Here is an 18,268-nt window from a genome sequence, read left to right on the forward strand (position 1 = left end):
ACCTGAGAGAGAGAGAGAGAGAGAGAGAGAGAGAGAGAGAGAGAGAGAGAGAGAGAGAGAGAGAGAGAGAGAGAGAGAGAGAGCGCGCGCACCGGTGCCTCCGGTTGGCTGCGCTCTCCTCCTCCGCTTCCTCAGCGCCGGACAGAGACACCGGGGAGCGCACCGTAGACGCATGAATGATGAAGGAACTTTAAATCTGCCTCACAACTTTCACTGCCTCTCTCTCTCCGCCCCCCCCCTTTCTCTCTCTCTCTCTCTCTCTCTCTATCTCTTCCTCCGCTGCTCCACGAGCGAAACATCTCAAGAAGATTTCTTTGACAATGGATTTACCGCAATCGCGATCCTGTTGTGAATGATCACACCTTCATCATTATCATCATATTCTCCATCTTCTTCTTCTTCTTCTTCTCGCTCTGCGGATGCTCATTAGCGTCGCGAGCCGCTATGATGGCATCGATAGGGGAATTCGACCCTCTCAACACCAGAGTCCCTGCAACTAAAATAGAAGTTACCGTCTCGTGCCGGTAAGGTCACACTCCCATGCAAATACACACACGTGAATGTAAACGTGTACAAGTGAGATTAAAAGTGGGCATCACGTAAAGAAATGTATAAAAATATGTCTGATATGGAATTCAGATGAAGGTGCGCGACAAGCGCGTGGCATCAAAGTGACAAAAGTTAATTACGTGTGTGTGTGTTTGTGTGTGGCGAATTTGGTTGTGCTCTTTTTCTAGTGTAACTAATGTACACCCTTTAACATTTTTTTTTTTACATTCAAGATTTAAATGTTAAGTAGCTGTCCTGTGACATGCATCCATCCCATGCTGATGGGGGTTAATCCCATCGGATGCCTCCCAGCATACATCAAGGTCAATAAAAGCCTCTTGATTTCTGCACAAGGTCCAGCCAATGACCCTCTTGATGCAATTTTATACATTTAAAAAACATTGTCAGTAAAATCATCAATTAAAAAAAAAATGTATTCCATCTCCCCTGTGACTAAACATCACACCTGGCTTCTCTGCTCGGGTGGCAGGCTGCCCCTCAGCTGAACGCTCGCCGGCTGAACTGACTGGAGCAGTAGAAACTCAGTCATGGGTTTCCACAGACTGTCAACCTACCCGCCTGGTCTCGGGTCTGCCTTCTGAATAATGAATGCTGCTCATGTGTAGTTCCTCCTGAGATCCGACACCTGAGTCAATCTGGGAGAGAGAGTGGGCTTCCGATGCATGGATGATGGGGGTTCTTTGTGTTTTCATCCCCCCCACCCCAAAAAAAAATAATACAAAAAAGGCTAGAATTACATGTCAGACGCCTGAGGCTGACCATGGTGGAGCCTAGTTGTTCAATTGATGGCATTTTCTCCATCTTTTTGAATGAAATCTTTTTGTCAGACTAGTGGACAGAAAACATCCAAAATGTACATGAAGGTGTTTTTGTTACTGCAGTTGTCTGTTTGAGTCTGTAGATTTTTCCTAAATTCACCAAAAATTCCGACTCCCCCAATCAAATGAGGCATTAGATAATGCCTCATTTGCATATCTAAACATAAAATAGCAGAAAACTTGCAACAATAGTCTTAACGTAATCAACTGCAAAGGTTTCATGGTGATATCTTTTAGTATTTCTCAAACACTGGCTTGTGTTGTTGAAACAGTCTTAACACTCTCTATACTGTAATTGTTACAGCTGTTTGTTTGGTGGGGCGTTGCAACTCTGCTGAAATTCAATTCTGTCGTGAACAACGTAATTGTTCAGAGATTTGGACTTCTTGTTTTGAAAAAACAAAACAAAGAAATCTCATTCTAGGATTGACCCAAAGCGAATGATAAAGACTGTGATGTTTTTACCCGTGCCTATATATAATGTAATACATATATTTAAAGGCCGTTTTCTCTCAGACTCTGAGGCAGAAAATCTCAGCATAAGTAACACTTACAAACTTTCACGGTTTCATTCCTATCTACATTCTGAAGGTTTTTAATGAAGGGTTTGTTCATGCATAGCCTGATTTATATCACAGTGTATTACTGAAAACATGGCCAGAATGAATTCTGTAATAAACCTTTGACTCAAATATGTCAACAACATGAAACAAGAATTTCAAGCCCCACTTCGTCCAATATTCAGATTTCTGTTCTGGAAACGTATGAAAATGTAGTGAGCCTGGTTCTGTCCAAAGGTAACAAAATCTACCTACCAACACGAAATGAATTACTTCTTCATCTTTCTCTTCATCACACTTTGACTAGTGACCTAGTGTACACTATATGTTTCAGGGCTTACTGCGGCTTGAATGTCAGAGAAAAGGGTTTGGCAGCACAGTATTTTTAGATGTTAGTTCCACACAATTACTAAGGGAGCAATGTAAATCTGCCCATGACCTAACTATCGGGGGCTGAGCTGAGACTTTTAGAAACACTCGGGGGAGCGAAATACAAAAGGGATAAAAAATGAAGTTTAGGAAATGTAAATGAATGAATACATTGTGTCAAAACTATTTTAAAAAAGGGCTGAAAGGATCCATTGTTACCGAAACATTTGCTGTTTCCACAGGAGTCTGCTGGATGTGGACACATTCTCCAAGTCAGATCCAGGTATGTATGAAATAAATTATTTTATTACCAATTTGGATATTGAACTGAATATCAACTCTATCTTTACTGTCAAAAACTGCGAGACGCATTTTTGTACACGTTATGTGTACACCAGCATTCTTTCTTACTGGAAGAATAGCAGTACAATATAATGGATGGTGTTTTACTCTCACACTGGTAAATAACCCAGAAGTCGTGAGGTATCGATGCGCGACACGTCTGCTGATAAAATACAAGAGTGAGGAGGGAGAATAAAAAATGAGGACAGGACTGAGGAGGGATGGTAAAGTCAAGGTTGAAGAAAGGTCAGGATGTCGTGAGGTTGGCTGAGTTTTGGTATGTTGGGTGGTAAAAGAAAAAAGATAGTGGAAGGAAAAGGGGATAAAAAGCCTGCCTCTGAAACTCTATATACCCATTCTATAACCCTTGGCTATTCACCCCTTGCATACTGTCTCAATAAATACACAAGGCTGGTGGTTTTCTCTTGGTATTTAGTGTAAGGATATTTCTCAAATGGTCTGCGGTCGGGCTTAAGAGGTAAGCAGGACTCCAAAGCTGCAGATGTTAGCCAGGTATCAGGTATCTGAGCTATGTATAATCTGAAAATAATTAAGAAGACCCAGGAAACAACAAAGCCCAGAATGTCTTCATGAACACCAGTAACAAATGTAAATTTGGAAACCTTAACGGTTCTCTATGCAACAATCAGAACATTAATATAGCAGCAAACAACTATTTGTTATGTAAAGATATAGAGGAGTAGTGTCTACCTGAGCAAAAAATGAAGTCACTCTCCCGCTGTGCATGTTGGTATCCGAGCTTCTCCTTGCTTTGTTAACATAGCTTTTAAACTTTTAGTGGATATTTGTGCATGTTAGCATGACCCACAGGCTAGCTCACGGCCGTTGGTTTGGTTGCCTAAACCTGATGTTAGTTTTGTTGCCTAAACCTAACGTTAGTTTTGTTGCCTAAACCTGATGTTAGTTTTGTTGCCTAAACCTAACGTTAGTTTTGTTGCCTAAACCTGATGTTAGTTTTGTTGCCTAAACCTAACGTTAGTTTTGTTGCCTAAACCTGATGTTAGTTTTGTTGCCTAAACCTGATGTTAGTTTTGTTGCCTAAACCTGATGTTAGTTTTGTTGCCTAAACCTGATGTTAGTTTTGTTGCCTAAACCTAACGTTAGTTTTGTTGCCTAAACCTGATGTTAGTTTTGTTGCCTAAACCTAACGTTAGTTTTGTTGCCTAAACCTGATGTTAGTTTTGTTGCCTAAACCTGATGTTAGTTTTGTTGCCTAAACCTAACGTTGGTTTTGTTGCCTAAACCTAACGTTGGTTTTGTTGCCTAAACCTGATGTTAGTTTTGTTGCCTAAACCTAACGTTGGTTTTGTTGCCTAAACCTAACGTTGGTTTTGTTGCCTAAACCTGATGTTAGTTTTGTTGCCTAAACCTAACGTTGTTTTTGTTGCCTAAACCTAACGTTGGTTTTGTTGCCTAAACCTGATGTTAGTTTCGTTGCCTAAACCTAACGTTAGTTTCGTTGCCTAAACCTAACGTTGGTTTTGTTGCCTAAACCTGATGTTAGTTTTGTTGCCTAAACCTGATGTTAGTTTTGTTGCCTAAACCTGATGTTAGTTTTGTTGCCTAAACCTGATGTTAGTTTTGTTGCCTAAACCTGATGTTAGTTTTGTTGCCTAAACCTGATGTTAGTTTTGTTGCCTAAACCTGATTTTAGTTTTGTTGCCTAAACCTGATTTTAGTTTTGTTGCCTAAACCTATCGTTAAATTGCTTCTGCGGTGGCAGCATGTAATTTCACACATTACGTGCCTCCACCACATAAAGGTAATTTCTCTTATTTCTGTGAGATCATGTTTAAATCACGTTAGCTCTGTTGCTGTTCTCTGCACTGTTCCTGCTGTTACAACTGTTAGTGTTGTGGAGTCAATCCCTCTGCCCAGAGTATTGAATGTATCACATTTAACTAACACAATCAACAATGTCAGCAAAACGGAATACTCGTCAAATCAAGGAATGGACGGTATCAACCTGCTCACAAAATGACATAGATGGTCAAATATAAAATACCAATTGTTAATTTAGATTTGCTGTTATCAACACAACAACATGTATTTCCTGATGCTTGTGTTGTGCTGTGTTGTTAAATCCTGACAAAGTTGCAAATAGGGAGAAAAAGAAACAATTCACTGAATGCTTTAAAGTCTTTAGAGCAGCATTCTCTTACACAAAATTAAAATTAAATTCATATTAAAACTGTCTTTCCAGCGGATGTAAGGTTGTGTATATGATGTCAGCATGTTTGCCTCCTATTCAGCAAAAGCCGAGGCTGGAGACATTCTGGCCTCTTTCAGAATGCCAGCTCAAATCCATTTTTTCTGGCATATCCAGATTGTATCCACATTTTTTTTAGAAATCTGGAAAGCAAAAAGATAAACAAATGAAATGCCATTTTTGCAAATAGGATCCAAACCACATTTTGATGTGGTTTGAAATGTGATTATAACAGGATTTCTACAGATGCGTCTCAGTGATGGCATTTTGGACAGACATGGATGTAAATTGTAACATGACATGGAAGCTGAGGCATGCAACTGCTAGACGGTTACTCTTTTTTTTTTTATCCTTGATTCTGGGTTGTGAATTGCCGAATAATGCTATGGTGGCCAACGGACTCTCTGCAGGAAGCGGTCTCGTTGTCACTCTGCCAGCAACTCACGGAGAAGCTCTGAAATATTTATTTTATTTTCAAAGCACAATATCTTTCCAATTGAAGAAAATACAGGAATAAAACATGAAGAGAGACAAAAATGGCTGAACAGCATTAAATAAACACAAAGAGCATGGTACATGCTGTGGAAGTGTTAGTTAGAGAGCGAAAGTAGGACGGAGGATCTAAGTGCGGTGCTTCACTTATTCGTTGCAACTGTAAAACACTACTAATCAAACTTGACTGTCTGTTACAAGGGATCAATTGACGCACTTTTCAAGAATTGTCATAAGCAAGGACTACCTTCATCTCTAGCTGTGTTTAAATCCATAATAAAATGATATTCATTTTTAGCTTCACAGTTGTCACAGAACACTAATGATCACAGCAAAAAGTGTGGCAGACAAGGCTGTAGAAGAATGCCAAGAAAGTGCTTTGGTCAGAAAACTAATGACAACAAGACTGAGTGCGTTTAGCCCTCGAAAAGAGCACAAAAAGCCGAAGAGCCTTTTCAAAGAAAATTACATCTTCTTTTCACCTGGCAATCCAAACTGCTCTTTTACAAGTTCTAGGTGTTTATCCACTTTTGCCCTCCTAATCCTGAAGCTTTCTACCGATTGAAAGGCCGGCGGCAGCAGCAACAGAAAAGCAGTGCGGTATCTTTGAGAGCCCCTCGGGTGCAGCCTTCTCTGACAAATGTTACCCCAAATCAGCCAGACAGTCAGGCCTTTTTAATGAGTTACACAGGTCACAGCTGGAGAGCACAGCTGTCTTACTCCTCGCCCGATCTGGTCTCAAGGCTCGGGTCATAATGCCCCGTGACTGGCCGCAGATGTGAGGGCAGCCTGAGGAGCAACTGGGCTCCAACTGGTACAGACAGGGAGAAGTGGTGCATGAACCTTTCCTTCAGTCCACAACATAAGCCAATGAGTTGATGAGTTCTCAGAGCTGCCTGTATAGCTGCTACATTGATTGACAGGTCGCTCCCACGGCTTTGGCCCGCCTGTGTTTTTAATTTAACACTTTCACAGTGTGTTGTCAGTTCATGAAAGTTAATTAGTAACAATTTAATTGCCTACAAATGTCTTTTTCAGCATTCAGTTGTACTTAGCTCCAACACCTCGTGTCACTTCTGGTTCCAAAAAAACAAATGGCAACAGCCAAAATGCCAAACCCGAGGCTTTCAAACGGTAGTCCATAAACCTGTTGGTGATGTCTTATATAGAGTCAATCATATGCATCTAGAACAAGTTGAACTATAAAATGAAAGGCCCCTTCCAATGAAAATCAAGTTTTTAACCTTGTGAACATGTACATATGGTGTTTTTTGTATATGCTTAAAGACATATTATGATGCCTGGCAGGATCATTAACGACTTGAAACAGCAGTGTACCAATGACAGAAACACATGGTGAGACTGCCAGGTTTCATACATCACATACCTAAGGAATCAATCCCGCCTACCTGAAAGTCGGTGAAAGTCAAGGTGACCTGACGTCCAACCTATTCTAATGAACGTAATATCTCCGAAACACCTGGAGGAAAATTCTTCGAATTTGGCAAAAATAACTACTTAATGATGAACTGATTAGATTCTGGTGGTCAAAGGTCAAGGTTATAATGACCTCAGAAAACATGTTTTTAACCCAAATTCAATAATAATAATATGTCCAATAGGATAAAAGGATGTAAAAAATCTAAATACATTACAAATTCATAGATACACACATACTTAAAGTAGCAAAGGTGAATTATGTTGAAGCTAATTCAAGGCATGAAGGGATTCTTTTCATGATAACAAAATGTACTAAAATGTAATTCTAATGAACAGAGATGTGTTTTAAGGAGGTTAAATCAACGCCTGGAGAGGACCTTCAAATTATCATGTTTTCTATCCTCTCTGGTTTAAATTCATTGAAAAGTAAAACTGTACATTTGCTTATGTGTGCAACAGTATTACAATGTTTGTACAGTTAATTTACATGTGCTGTATTGATACAGGTTGGATGTGCAATACTAAGTTAATCATGCACATAAGAGTGTAGAGGATAACGATCACATTAGAATTATGTAAAGTCTATGTATTTTTTGCATTCATATGCACACTAATTAAAGTGATAATTGATAGTGTTTATTATTATTAGTATGGCAGTGTTTGCTAAGACAGCTCCACAAGGTGATCTGAGTGGCATAGATAATCTGCAGTGAACAAACAACCAGTTTTCTGTACATAATGTCTGACTCATAGACTGTATGTAAGCAGTTGATGTAGTCATCGATACATCACCCGTTGCTTTGTGGACTGCCGTTTTGAAGCCTCAAGTTTGGCAAATTTGCCATCGCCATCTTAGCTTTTTGCAACCAATGAACGAATGAAGTTCCCATATTTGGAATGCAATTGAGTGACGTAGTGACGGCTTTGGTAGCGGTAGTGTTGGGACCGCTTGGCTTCGCCATGTGCTCTTGAGACAAAAGCTATGTCCCAATTCAGGGGCTGCATCCTTCGGAGGACCCAGCCTTCGCGGTCTACGTGGGCTGCGTCCTTTGAGGACCGCGTAGGCTGGACCGTGCTGTCTACGAAATGAGACGGCCTACGCTACAGAGGACTTCCTGTTTGCGTCAACAGCTGTTCCCGCCCCGCCCCCTCTTGCTGCTCCCTTCGCCTAAAATCCCTGCTCAACAGGATTATATATATATATATATATATAAACACATTTATAGCGTGTGTATATATTTATAGTATATATACATTTATAGTGTGTGTATATATATCTAAATATAATCCCTGCTCAGCAGGATTGTACATATATATATATATATATATATATACACATGTAAATACATTAAACTAAACACCTTTTCAGTATATATACTGGAAAGGTTTTAGTTTAATGTTTAATCAGTTATTCAATAATTAATTCATAGATCTTTTTCATAATATTGTTTTTCTAAATTAATCAATTAAATCAGTTACTATGTTAAATAACTAATTTTCAATCAGTTATAGTTCTTGTAATTAAATGTATTTATCTATTACTTTATTTCATTTCATTCACACATACATACATACATATATATTTTGCAATCCTAAGGCAGAGGAAATCAATGAAGACAGTTAACATTAACAGCAGCAAAACAAATGTCAGCAAACGTGTTTATTAACTTGCAGTAACACACTTTATATTTTACACAGCAGAATATACACACATTCACAGAAATCCTTTACATGGATGTCTTATTTCAATTTCAATTAATAAAATAAAAAGGTGACGTCACAACTGTCATCTCTGTGACAGCAACATGAACACATGAGGAGGATCTACTGGTTGTGTTATTAGTGAAGCTTTATAATGATGAGAGCTAATGTAACTGTAACCTTAAGTACGAGATGGTCAAATGCAGAAATTACAAATGGACTAATGTCTTAATTCAAAGCTACGGTTGCTGAATGTTTGTCCATCGTTCTCCCCTCAGCTCCTGCTCTCTGTAACACAACAAGAACAGAATTAACTAAATACTCAACTTCAGTGTATTCGTGTAATTAATCTTAACGTTACCGGACTTAAAGTGATATTTCAGGTTCACAACCTGTCTACCTGAGCTCACGTTGGTCCGTTTATGAACATGATATGAAATATGAATCATCTGTAAAATCATCACAATCTCAGTAAGATATTATTCAACCTCTGAGGTTTGAAAGTAAAGTTATTAAAAGTTACTTTAAGGCTGAACTACGCTCGGATGCAGGCAGCCGAGCTGCCGGTAATAGCGCAGCAGCTAACGTTAGTTAGCTTGTCCGTTACCAACGTCACGTAACTTAACGGAACATTTTAACACACGTGATGTTATACGATCTCTTATTTTGCTTCAACATTAGTATCAGTGACATTCGAGTGAGTTGAAACCCAATACTTATATTTAAAAGTGAATACTGCCGCGTCTCCAGCTCTCGCATCAGTCGCCGCCATGTTTGTTCAAATAAAATCTTCACCAGCACGCAATGCATCTCGGGATGTGCTGGGCCGCGAAGGATACATCAGATGTATCCTTCAAATCTGGGGTCTGAAGGCCGCATTCGTCGGCTGCATTCGAAGGAGTCTTCAACAAACATGCGAAATTGGACAGCCTAGTCGCCGCGCTGTGACGTAACCGGTCTACGAATGCAGCCTCTGAAGGATGCAGCCCCTGAATTGGGACATAGCTAATGAGATCTGGGCCTGCCGATTCTGCAAGGCCCATCCTGATTTTGGATAGCATCCAAATCCCCACCCAAATGCAACGCTGTCCTCCCATTGGCCAAGGCCCACAGACGCCCCAGGTGGATCAGCCCTCTTTCCATAAAACAGTCTTTGACCCCCACGTCTATGCCATTCCCGTCCGACTCACGTCGGAAAAGGAGGCACGCAACGTTGCTGTGTTTAAAAATAAAATCCTAGGTTTAACAGTTTGACATTCACTGGACTGTTTGTTTGTTTTGTTTTTGCTTCGCTTCCTGGAAGAGGAAGCGGACAATTTTCCTGCAAAAGTGAAGAAACGCATTCTTTAGAGAGAGAGAGAAACACAATTCTCCTCTCCACCCAAGCCGCCTTTGTTCCAGCCATAAGGAAAGAAAGATTCCCTTAACGAGCCAAAGAAATTCTCTGATGCACAGAGTTTTATCACGGTGCCACACAGAGCCGCACTGCCTGAGTCCCGCCGTGGACCTCATAGAAGGACCACATCTTCGAACACGAAATCTACTCATAGTAAGGCAAAGAGTCTGGGCAGATTTAGTCTATGGTATTTATTATCTTGTTTGTGTTTTTTAAAGTTACTGTGTCATTTTTATAACATGGTGTGTATGCTCAACAATCGCCGAGATTAACGGCCGAGATTGTTAATGCTGTGTATTTCAATACTGCTGCAATCGTGTTGAGATGGATCACCGTGGTGAGCGCAATCTTCCATACTCCACCGCGGCGGGAAGGACCATATTTTCTTTTTGGAAGATTTATTTTGTTTTGTTTGCTTTCTCTCTTCTTTTACTAACTCACACGCACATATAGCTTTAAGCTAATGTAGCTCCGGGGTTGAGCTAACTGCTTCAAGTACATGTAGATAGTGTCTCACGAGATTGTGACGTGCAAACTCCATTTTGGTAGTTCGGCCTATCTTCAACGTGTAGTTCTATGTCACGAAGCTACGTTTAGATTACATCACACGTTGTCTGAACTGTAGTCTCCCCTCTCCCCCACACACACATGCATGCACTCACACACTCAATCTCCCCCTTACCAGTTTTGTTGATATCAGATAGCGTGCTCATGAATGTATGGTATTTGTTGTTAGTTTTAGATATTAGTTGACTAGATCATTATTATTGGAACTTAAAAAACTCTTATACTGTTATACTTTAAAGAGCAGCTGTCTGTGATTACTTTGTGCATGTGTATTGTGATAATAGCTGGATATGTGGCCTGTGCTCGTACTTCACACTTTCTGTTTCACTCTAAATGTGTAATAGTACTTTGACTATTGACATTGTGAGTGAATACTAATTATGAGACTTAGTTTATAGTTTGGTTATTGGCCCCCGTTATTATTGATAATCGTTGATAATTTTACTGACATTTGGTAATTCTACTAATGTCAATAATTTAGTTTTATATATGCTGATAACTCAAACATGCTAGACCAGAGGTCTTCAACAGGGGGTCCGCGGAGGTACTGCAGGTGGTCCGCAACATTTTTGGTTGATTATACAATTAAAAAAAATAAAAATATATTTGTTTTTCTTTCAAGAATCTGTCCATTGTTAGTTGGTTGTTGTTAGTTCCGTATTGTACGCAAGATAACAGGCATGTTTATGCATGGCAGTGGCACTAATAGGCCATCACAAATGTTTCGTTTCCACATTTGTTTAAAATAAAAACGGCAATTTGAATAGCTTGTATGCATGATTATCATGCAATTAACAGACAATGTTGATATTGGCATTAGTATCAGCTGACAAGGTATGTTTCTAAATGGCAGTGGCACGGCCACCCTACTCACTGTACCTTGCACGTGTTTAAAATAAAAACATGGATATAGGAACCTGTGTACTTGAACAGCTTAGTATTGAATGCACAATAACAAGGTATGTTTATACATGGCACTAGGCCAAGTTTAATATAAAAGACAATTTTATACAATACATATAGTCGGGGGTCCCTGCTCCATCTCCCTATCAGTGGCCTGAAAAACGTTGAAGACCCCTGCGCTAGACCATAATTTACTAACTGAACATCATGCTGTATTCAAGAAGACTTGAAATTATAGATTGAGACCATAAACTCATGTTTACAATGTTTACTGAGGGAATAAATCAAGAGAGAAGTAGAGTCATATTCTCATACACTTCTGTACAATCTGACTTCTTTATACAACCGGTCGCCCCTGCTGGTCAGTAGAGAGAATGCAAGTTTAAGACACTTCCGCATCGGCTTCACTTGTCAGAACCGGAGGTTACCGCCTGGTCTTACTTAGTAATATAGTAAGTAGCCTATTGTAGCATGTCATGGACAATGACAGTATGTTATTTGGCTTTTCAATTCCTTAAGAGAACAGTGTGGGAACTGTAGCCCTGATCCTTGCCTCTTTTCTAGAGCCTGTTCACATAAGTGACAATGCAACAGCTACAAGTCAATTTAAACGAAGCTGGTGACATGAAGCTACAAACTGACGCCTGACACTTGATGCTGTGTGACGGACATGACTCGCTACAAATTGTTAGTTTCAATACATTTTTCAGCGCTCCAATGACACGGTAAAGTGTCAACCAATCATATGTTTTTGTAACTTTTTTTCCAGATCCCCTTCTCTCCCCCCACAATTCCTGTTTGCCTTAAAATATGGAAGAAAAACATATTCCTGCCGTTGGCTAGTTCATCAAAATGAGTGCTTCAGCAACACTTAAACGACAACTCAATGACAATGTAGCTGGCTACACTTGGCCGTTTTGTAGCTTTGTCACTTGTAGCGACTGTGGCTCAGTAGAGAGCAGGGCCGTCCTTCAATCAGAGGAATCGGCAGTTCGATCCCCGGCTCCAGCTCTACTAGTTGCATGTCGATGTGTTCTTGAACAAGACACAGTCCCGTAGCTGTGCCTACAGTGTAGAAATGTGAATTGAAAGTCACTTTGGATAAAACCATCTGCTAAATGACTGTAATGTAGTGTGAACTCACACATTAGCAATGTGTGAAAAAATGCACCCAGCATAGGCGGGATGCTGTGGGTGCTCAGGCAGCCAAAGGTTAATGTGATAATTAACTGGGAAGTTATGAAGTTATACAAAGACCAATGGACAGCTGTCTGTGATTACTTTGTGCGTGTGTGAAATGTTTGCACGTGAGGCGTTATAGCGCACAGATCCATTCACACTGATGTCACTTCAAAAAGATCGTAACGTGACCTAAAGTTACTTAATTAATAACCTGCTATCTGACGACATGTTCACTTGTGTCCTGGAAATCGCAGGGGCTGCGCTGCAAAAGACTATCGATCCCTATCGTTTTAATCTGAACTAACTTTTCTGACATGTCCCTTACAATATCACAACATGCTGTTATTTGGACATGTATCTGAATACATTTGTCCACTAGTGTTTTCATGAGATGGACCACAAACTGTTAAACCCTTCAGTGACAGCTGCTCCCTGCTGCTGGCGTCCAGCCTTTACGACTGTCGAGTCTCAGTTGTCGGTGATTTGGCAGCAAAGTAACACAGGAGCAAAAATGCCATGGCAGTGCTGTGACTGCAGTTTATGACAGGAAGGAAGTAATTAACAGTGTGGGTGCTGTACAGGAGCGAGGAGATTGACCCACTCAATCAGTCACTCTTTTTCCACCTCTCATGTCAACGTTTTAATCAAATTATACATGCTATTCAGAGCTTCTTCTATGGGAGGAACTACTGTAGACTGATGCTGATTGTGGAAATGCTAAATATAGTAACATCAAAGGACAGAGAGGACAAAAATACACAATATAAAATCAGGCTGAAAAGAGTTGCTTGACATCACACAGCTGAAGGTGAGTTAATCACTCCATTCTTATGTTAATATTATTCAGCACTAATAGAGAGCACCCAGTAAATGGGTCAGCTGTCTATAACCACCTCAGGATGGTCTATGGGAGAGGTGGTGAGGAATATGAGGAGTCCATTTTATTTGAATCTTTTATTTTGAGGTATAGAAGCTTAAGTGGAACCTCAGGGAGAGCGCTGACCGAAAAAATGAACCAACTCTGAACAGAAATAAAGTCAGCATACTAAAAAAAATCCCCCCAAAAGTAGGAGGAAAATAATTAAAATGGCTGCTCTACTTTACGTGACTACTTGGCAAGGAGTCAAAGGTGGTAAGACACAACAGAAAGGAGAAAAAGTCTCTTCAGATAATGACCTGATGAACTGAAATTGAAACTGCACACCTCAACACACACATCACATCCCGCTGTTTTCAATACCAAGGGCCATTAGTGCCTGAATCAAGTCACGGTGGAGGACACATTCCCATTATTTGATCACTGGGACTCACCATTAGACATAGGTCAACTGAACGGACCTCAGATGTTTTTTTTATATTATATATATATATATATATATATATATATATATATATATAGGGAAACATTCAAAAATAAATGAGCCAAGTTTTTTCCAATTTTTTTTCGAGAATATTGGCAAAAAAGTTGGATGCCAAGAAACCTTTGCAGACAAAGTATGCAACAAGATGGTGTAGTTTAAAGCTATTTTAATTTACTTCCATAACTGAAATTACGACACAAACATACTTATTTTTAGCCAAACCATGATGCTTTAATATACAAAACCAGGGTGTTTTGTTGTAGTTTTATTGCATTGTTATTTTGTTTCAATTCACAACATTACCACGTGTTTTAAAACTATGACCGTAATATTGGAGAAAATACGTTTGTCGTGTTTTTAGTTCATTTGGTCGCCTTAAAAATGTCTTATTCAGCGTTTGGTCGTACTTAGCGCCGCCTTCTCGTGTCACTTCTGGTTGCAAAAAACAAGATGGCAATGACCAAAAACTAAGATGGCGACAGTCAAAATGATGAACTCGAGGCTTCGAAAGCGTAGTCCACAAACCAATGGGTGACTAACTCCACTTCTTATATACAGTCTATAACACATAACACACACAGGGTCACAATTGCAAAATAATAGAACCAAGCTCATCTCGGTAATTGTGAACACCGACTGTGGAGATATACAAAGAGGTGACAATACAACAGGGCATGGCAGAAAATTTGGCAAAGCAGAGCTTTAACTGTGAGCTACACCTGTGTCCATTTCTAAATATTTCTGTTTCAAATATCGCAGCACCAACTTTTCCACCTGAGCAAACACCCACGTGGTTTAAGTGACATCGTCCCGGGTCTCCTGTTGGCTTTGTTGAACCTGTTAGGGCGGGACAAATGGCACCTTGGTCACTCTTATTGGTGGGTGAAGATTTGTGACCTAATGAATTCCCGTCAAAGCTCTGGCCGTCCTTCAACAAGACTTTTTTTTCATGTGCTATAATAACTTTTGTCCAATGTTTCTAAAATTGTGATATCAAAATAATTTCTGTATATCAGTCAAGGTTTTATTTCTGGTCCACAAGGTTATGATCTGTTAAAAGTAGCCCCACTCTGCCAGGTGTGACGCTGCTCAATCAGTGAAAGTGAAAACAGGTGTTTGAGATCCTGACAGGTGTCGGGTCCTCTTTGCAATGAGTGACTGAGCTTTACTCAATTTGTGTGAGGAAGAGTAAAGCCTCCGCAATAGCTGAAAAAAAGGACGGGATAAATATTTACTCAAGGTCCACTTACTAACTTCTTTTTTTGAAGCTTTCAACCATTTGCCATTGTCTTAATCCGACGAGTTCGGTTCCTAAACTCAAGAATGAACCCTTCGCACGCCAAACACCAAACCACAGAGAAGCACGCTGCAAGCAAAGAGAGCCAGAAATAGCCAGCGAGAGCCTCGGAGGCCACGGTGATGAGAGTGCAAATTACCAATGCGATGCTTCGAGGGATCAAAGTTAGTGATCAATGACAGAATCCACAGTGCAGAGAGATAACAACACCGACATGAAAGACGGGAGCACACGATTGCACATTTGGAACACGTACAAAAACAGAAGGAGAGAGCAAATTAGAGACAGAACCAACTCCCCCAAAAAAGCTTCCACACTTTGATGGTACTCAGAAGATGCTCTGTGATACCCGTTAGTGATATTCACTCTCATTCCAGTGCCTCAAGAATGCGATGGGGAAAATCATACGCTGTTTCGTTTTTTTCTCCTCTGCGGCCTTGTGTTGCGGCTCTGTGCAAGAATGCGCCGAGATATAATAGGAAAGACTCTGAAGCACTTCTCCTTATCTAATTTATCGATGAGTCAGTGTTTGCCCTTGGGGACGTTGTATCACGTTGCCTAGTCATTGTGTAAATTCAATTTATTACTCTTACTTCGCCATCAAATTACCTGATGCCTCTCAGTATCTGCCCACATGCTCCGGATGTATAGCAATCGATGCGTTAAGGAAAAATGTCGTACTGGTGTTGCATGTGGGATGTTTGGCAAAGATGCTGAATGAGAGATGACATACTCTTCCTTCCTATGAGCAAGAAAGCTTCCAGTTCTTTTCACTTTTCTTATTCTTACTTAATTTATTTTGTGCTGGGTGACATTGCAAGTGTTTTTACTTTTACTTCGACAGTTATTTAATCTAATATGCTTTACAAAGACCCTGAACTCCAGGCATGCAGTGTTCAGGGTTGCAGCACTGAAATTGCTTCTTGGTCTCGATTCGTTTTTATTCTCTCTTATCTCAGACTGTCTCATTCTTTAGGCTTCGGTCTCGCCTACTTCGGTCTGTGATCTTCTGCTCAACAATGTTGCTGGGGGATCTCTCATAGAAACGCAAATGTTTTTAATGCTGCAATAATCTGTATTTTTATATCAATATTTGTCACGGGGCATGGTGGAGGACTCAGACCAAGCAGAGTAGCTTGCAACATATATTTAATTATACAAACTCAAATACAGGACACTCAGGACGCAGCAGGGGATCCACGGACGAGACAAGGGACAACGGGAAAAATCCAGCAGAACTGAAGCAGGGCAGGCAGACAGGGAAACCGGGAACAGGACAAGCTGAACGGGCGGGTAGACATGACAAGGATCTGGCAGTGAGTGAGTGTGTGACTGGGGTGGTTGGTGGTTCAAACCCTGGCTGCGGCACCACTAGTTGCAAGTCGATGTGTCCTTGAGCAAGACACAACCCCGAAAATTGCTCCCGTAGCTGCGCCTATGGTATGATAGCATCTAAAATGTAAGTCGCTTTGGATAAAAGCGTCAGCTAAATGAATTGTAATGTAATGTCTAAATAGTGACTAGAACAGGTGAGGGACAGGAGTTGTGCTAATGAGGAGGGAGTGCTTGATTAGCTGATCAGGGGCAGGTGGAGAGTGGCTGAGAGGCAAAGCCTAATCGTGACAACATTGGCTTGATTTACTTTGTGTAATGTGAAAGAGGTCCCCTTGTTGTTACAAACCAACAGAGAGCTCCAGAGAGAACTCCAAGCCGAGTTTTAGCTTCTTGAAGCTTTTCATTTTGTTTATTGGTTTTGGTTTGGCTTCACTGTTTTGGTTGTCTCACTGTTCTCATCTTCTTACCCTACTCACCCCCCACTTAGGCAACATAGAAGCTGTCTTACCTAATTCATATATGCTGCTGGGATCGTAAGCAGCTAGAAAGGAAACAACGTGATTCGCTGTGACATTTTTACTTGACAGATTACAGACATGGCATATGCGCACGGGATCAAGATCACAGACGACCTCCCTAATTATTATAATTACAAGAGGTCCCCAGGTAACGCTTGTCCGGAACCAAAAGGGCTTTATATCTTACATAACATGCCACAACAATGGCAACAGTGTAAGGTTTAGGCAACGCAACTACTTGGTTAGGTTTCGGAAAGAAAATATGTTTTAGGTTTGTATAAAGTTTGTTACGTAACTTCTTAAGAATTCTACGTACTTAAAAATAAATCAATGTTGACTTTTGACACCAACACCAGGCTCTTGGGTGAAAGTCCTTTTTTTTAAAGAGACGGATATTTCCTTTAATTGAGACCAAAACAAAGGGGAAAAAAAGAGTGGAAACAGAACTCATAACGAATGCTAAGAAAGGGTTTGTTAACTCTTTATACAGCTCAACTTAATAATATGACTAAACATGCCTTGGCAACAGCAGGTGTCACTTGTTTTTTAAATGATGGTTTTTTAAACAAAGCCCCTCTCATACACCGTGCTCTGACTTGCCGTTAGTCGGCTGGATGTACTCACGCTGTCGTATTCAGTCCAGGCTCGGGCCGGGTTCTAACATATTCTAGGCATGCGTGACCTCAGACACAATGATGTCGTCCTTGGAGAGACGCAAACGGCTCTGATGCCAGTAAAAGTCCTCTCCATTTCAACTGAAGAATTGAGATTATGGGCTGGCAAGAGGAGGACAAAAAGTTCTATCATTCGGTCAGAGACAAACTCATCTGATTCATTCTTTGGGAGCCAGATTAAAATAATGGAATTCATGAGATACTTTCCTTCCCGTTCCCAACCCTTTATAGATGTACTTCTTCTTTTGTTTTCCTCTCACTGAATCCACCCTTTTGCACTTCAAAAAGCGTCTTTTCCGGCTCCTATTATATCACATTGATATAATTTCAGATCTGAATTGCTACTAAAATAAAATGATTTCACTGACATTGGCTCGTTAAAACTCGAAAGCGCGAGAGAGAACACTGAGGCGATCTTACAGCCGCTCCATGTGCTCCGTGTGCAGCTCCCGGAGCTACGCACCACTTGTGTTTCTATCCAACCACCATCTAAACCTCCATCAGGCTCCCATA

The 18,268-nt window shown here is 40.5% G+C and overlaps 1 protein-coding gene across 2 annotated transcripts in view; it reads left to right on the top strand.

The window, feature by feature from the left end:
• Window positions 1-444: 444 nt before the first annotated feature.
• LOC306706195 (copine-9-like) overlaps window positions 445-18,268 on the top strand; it is a gene marked incomplete at both ends in the record, with an annotated part of 88,542 nt that continues 70,718 nt past the window's right edge. For both annotated transcript variants that reach the window (XM_079173155.1, XM_079173156.1), the window contains 2 exons: window positions 445-524; window positions 2,560-2,600. In XM_079173155.1, coding sequence (XP_079029281.1) covers window positions 445-524; window positions 2,560-2,600 — 121 coding nt within the window. The remainder of the gene's footprint in view (window positions 525-2,559; window positions 2,601-18,268) is intronic.

The sequence above is a fragment of the Pholis gunnellus genome (genome assembly GCF_910591455.1).
Source record: "Pholis gunnellus genome assembly, chromosome: 2".
NCBI classification, from domain to species: domain Eukaryota; kingdom Metazoa; phylum Chordata; class Actinopteri; order Perciformes; family Pholidae; genus Pholis; species Pholis gunnellus.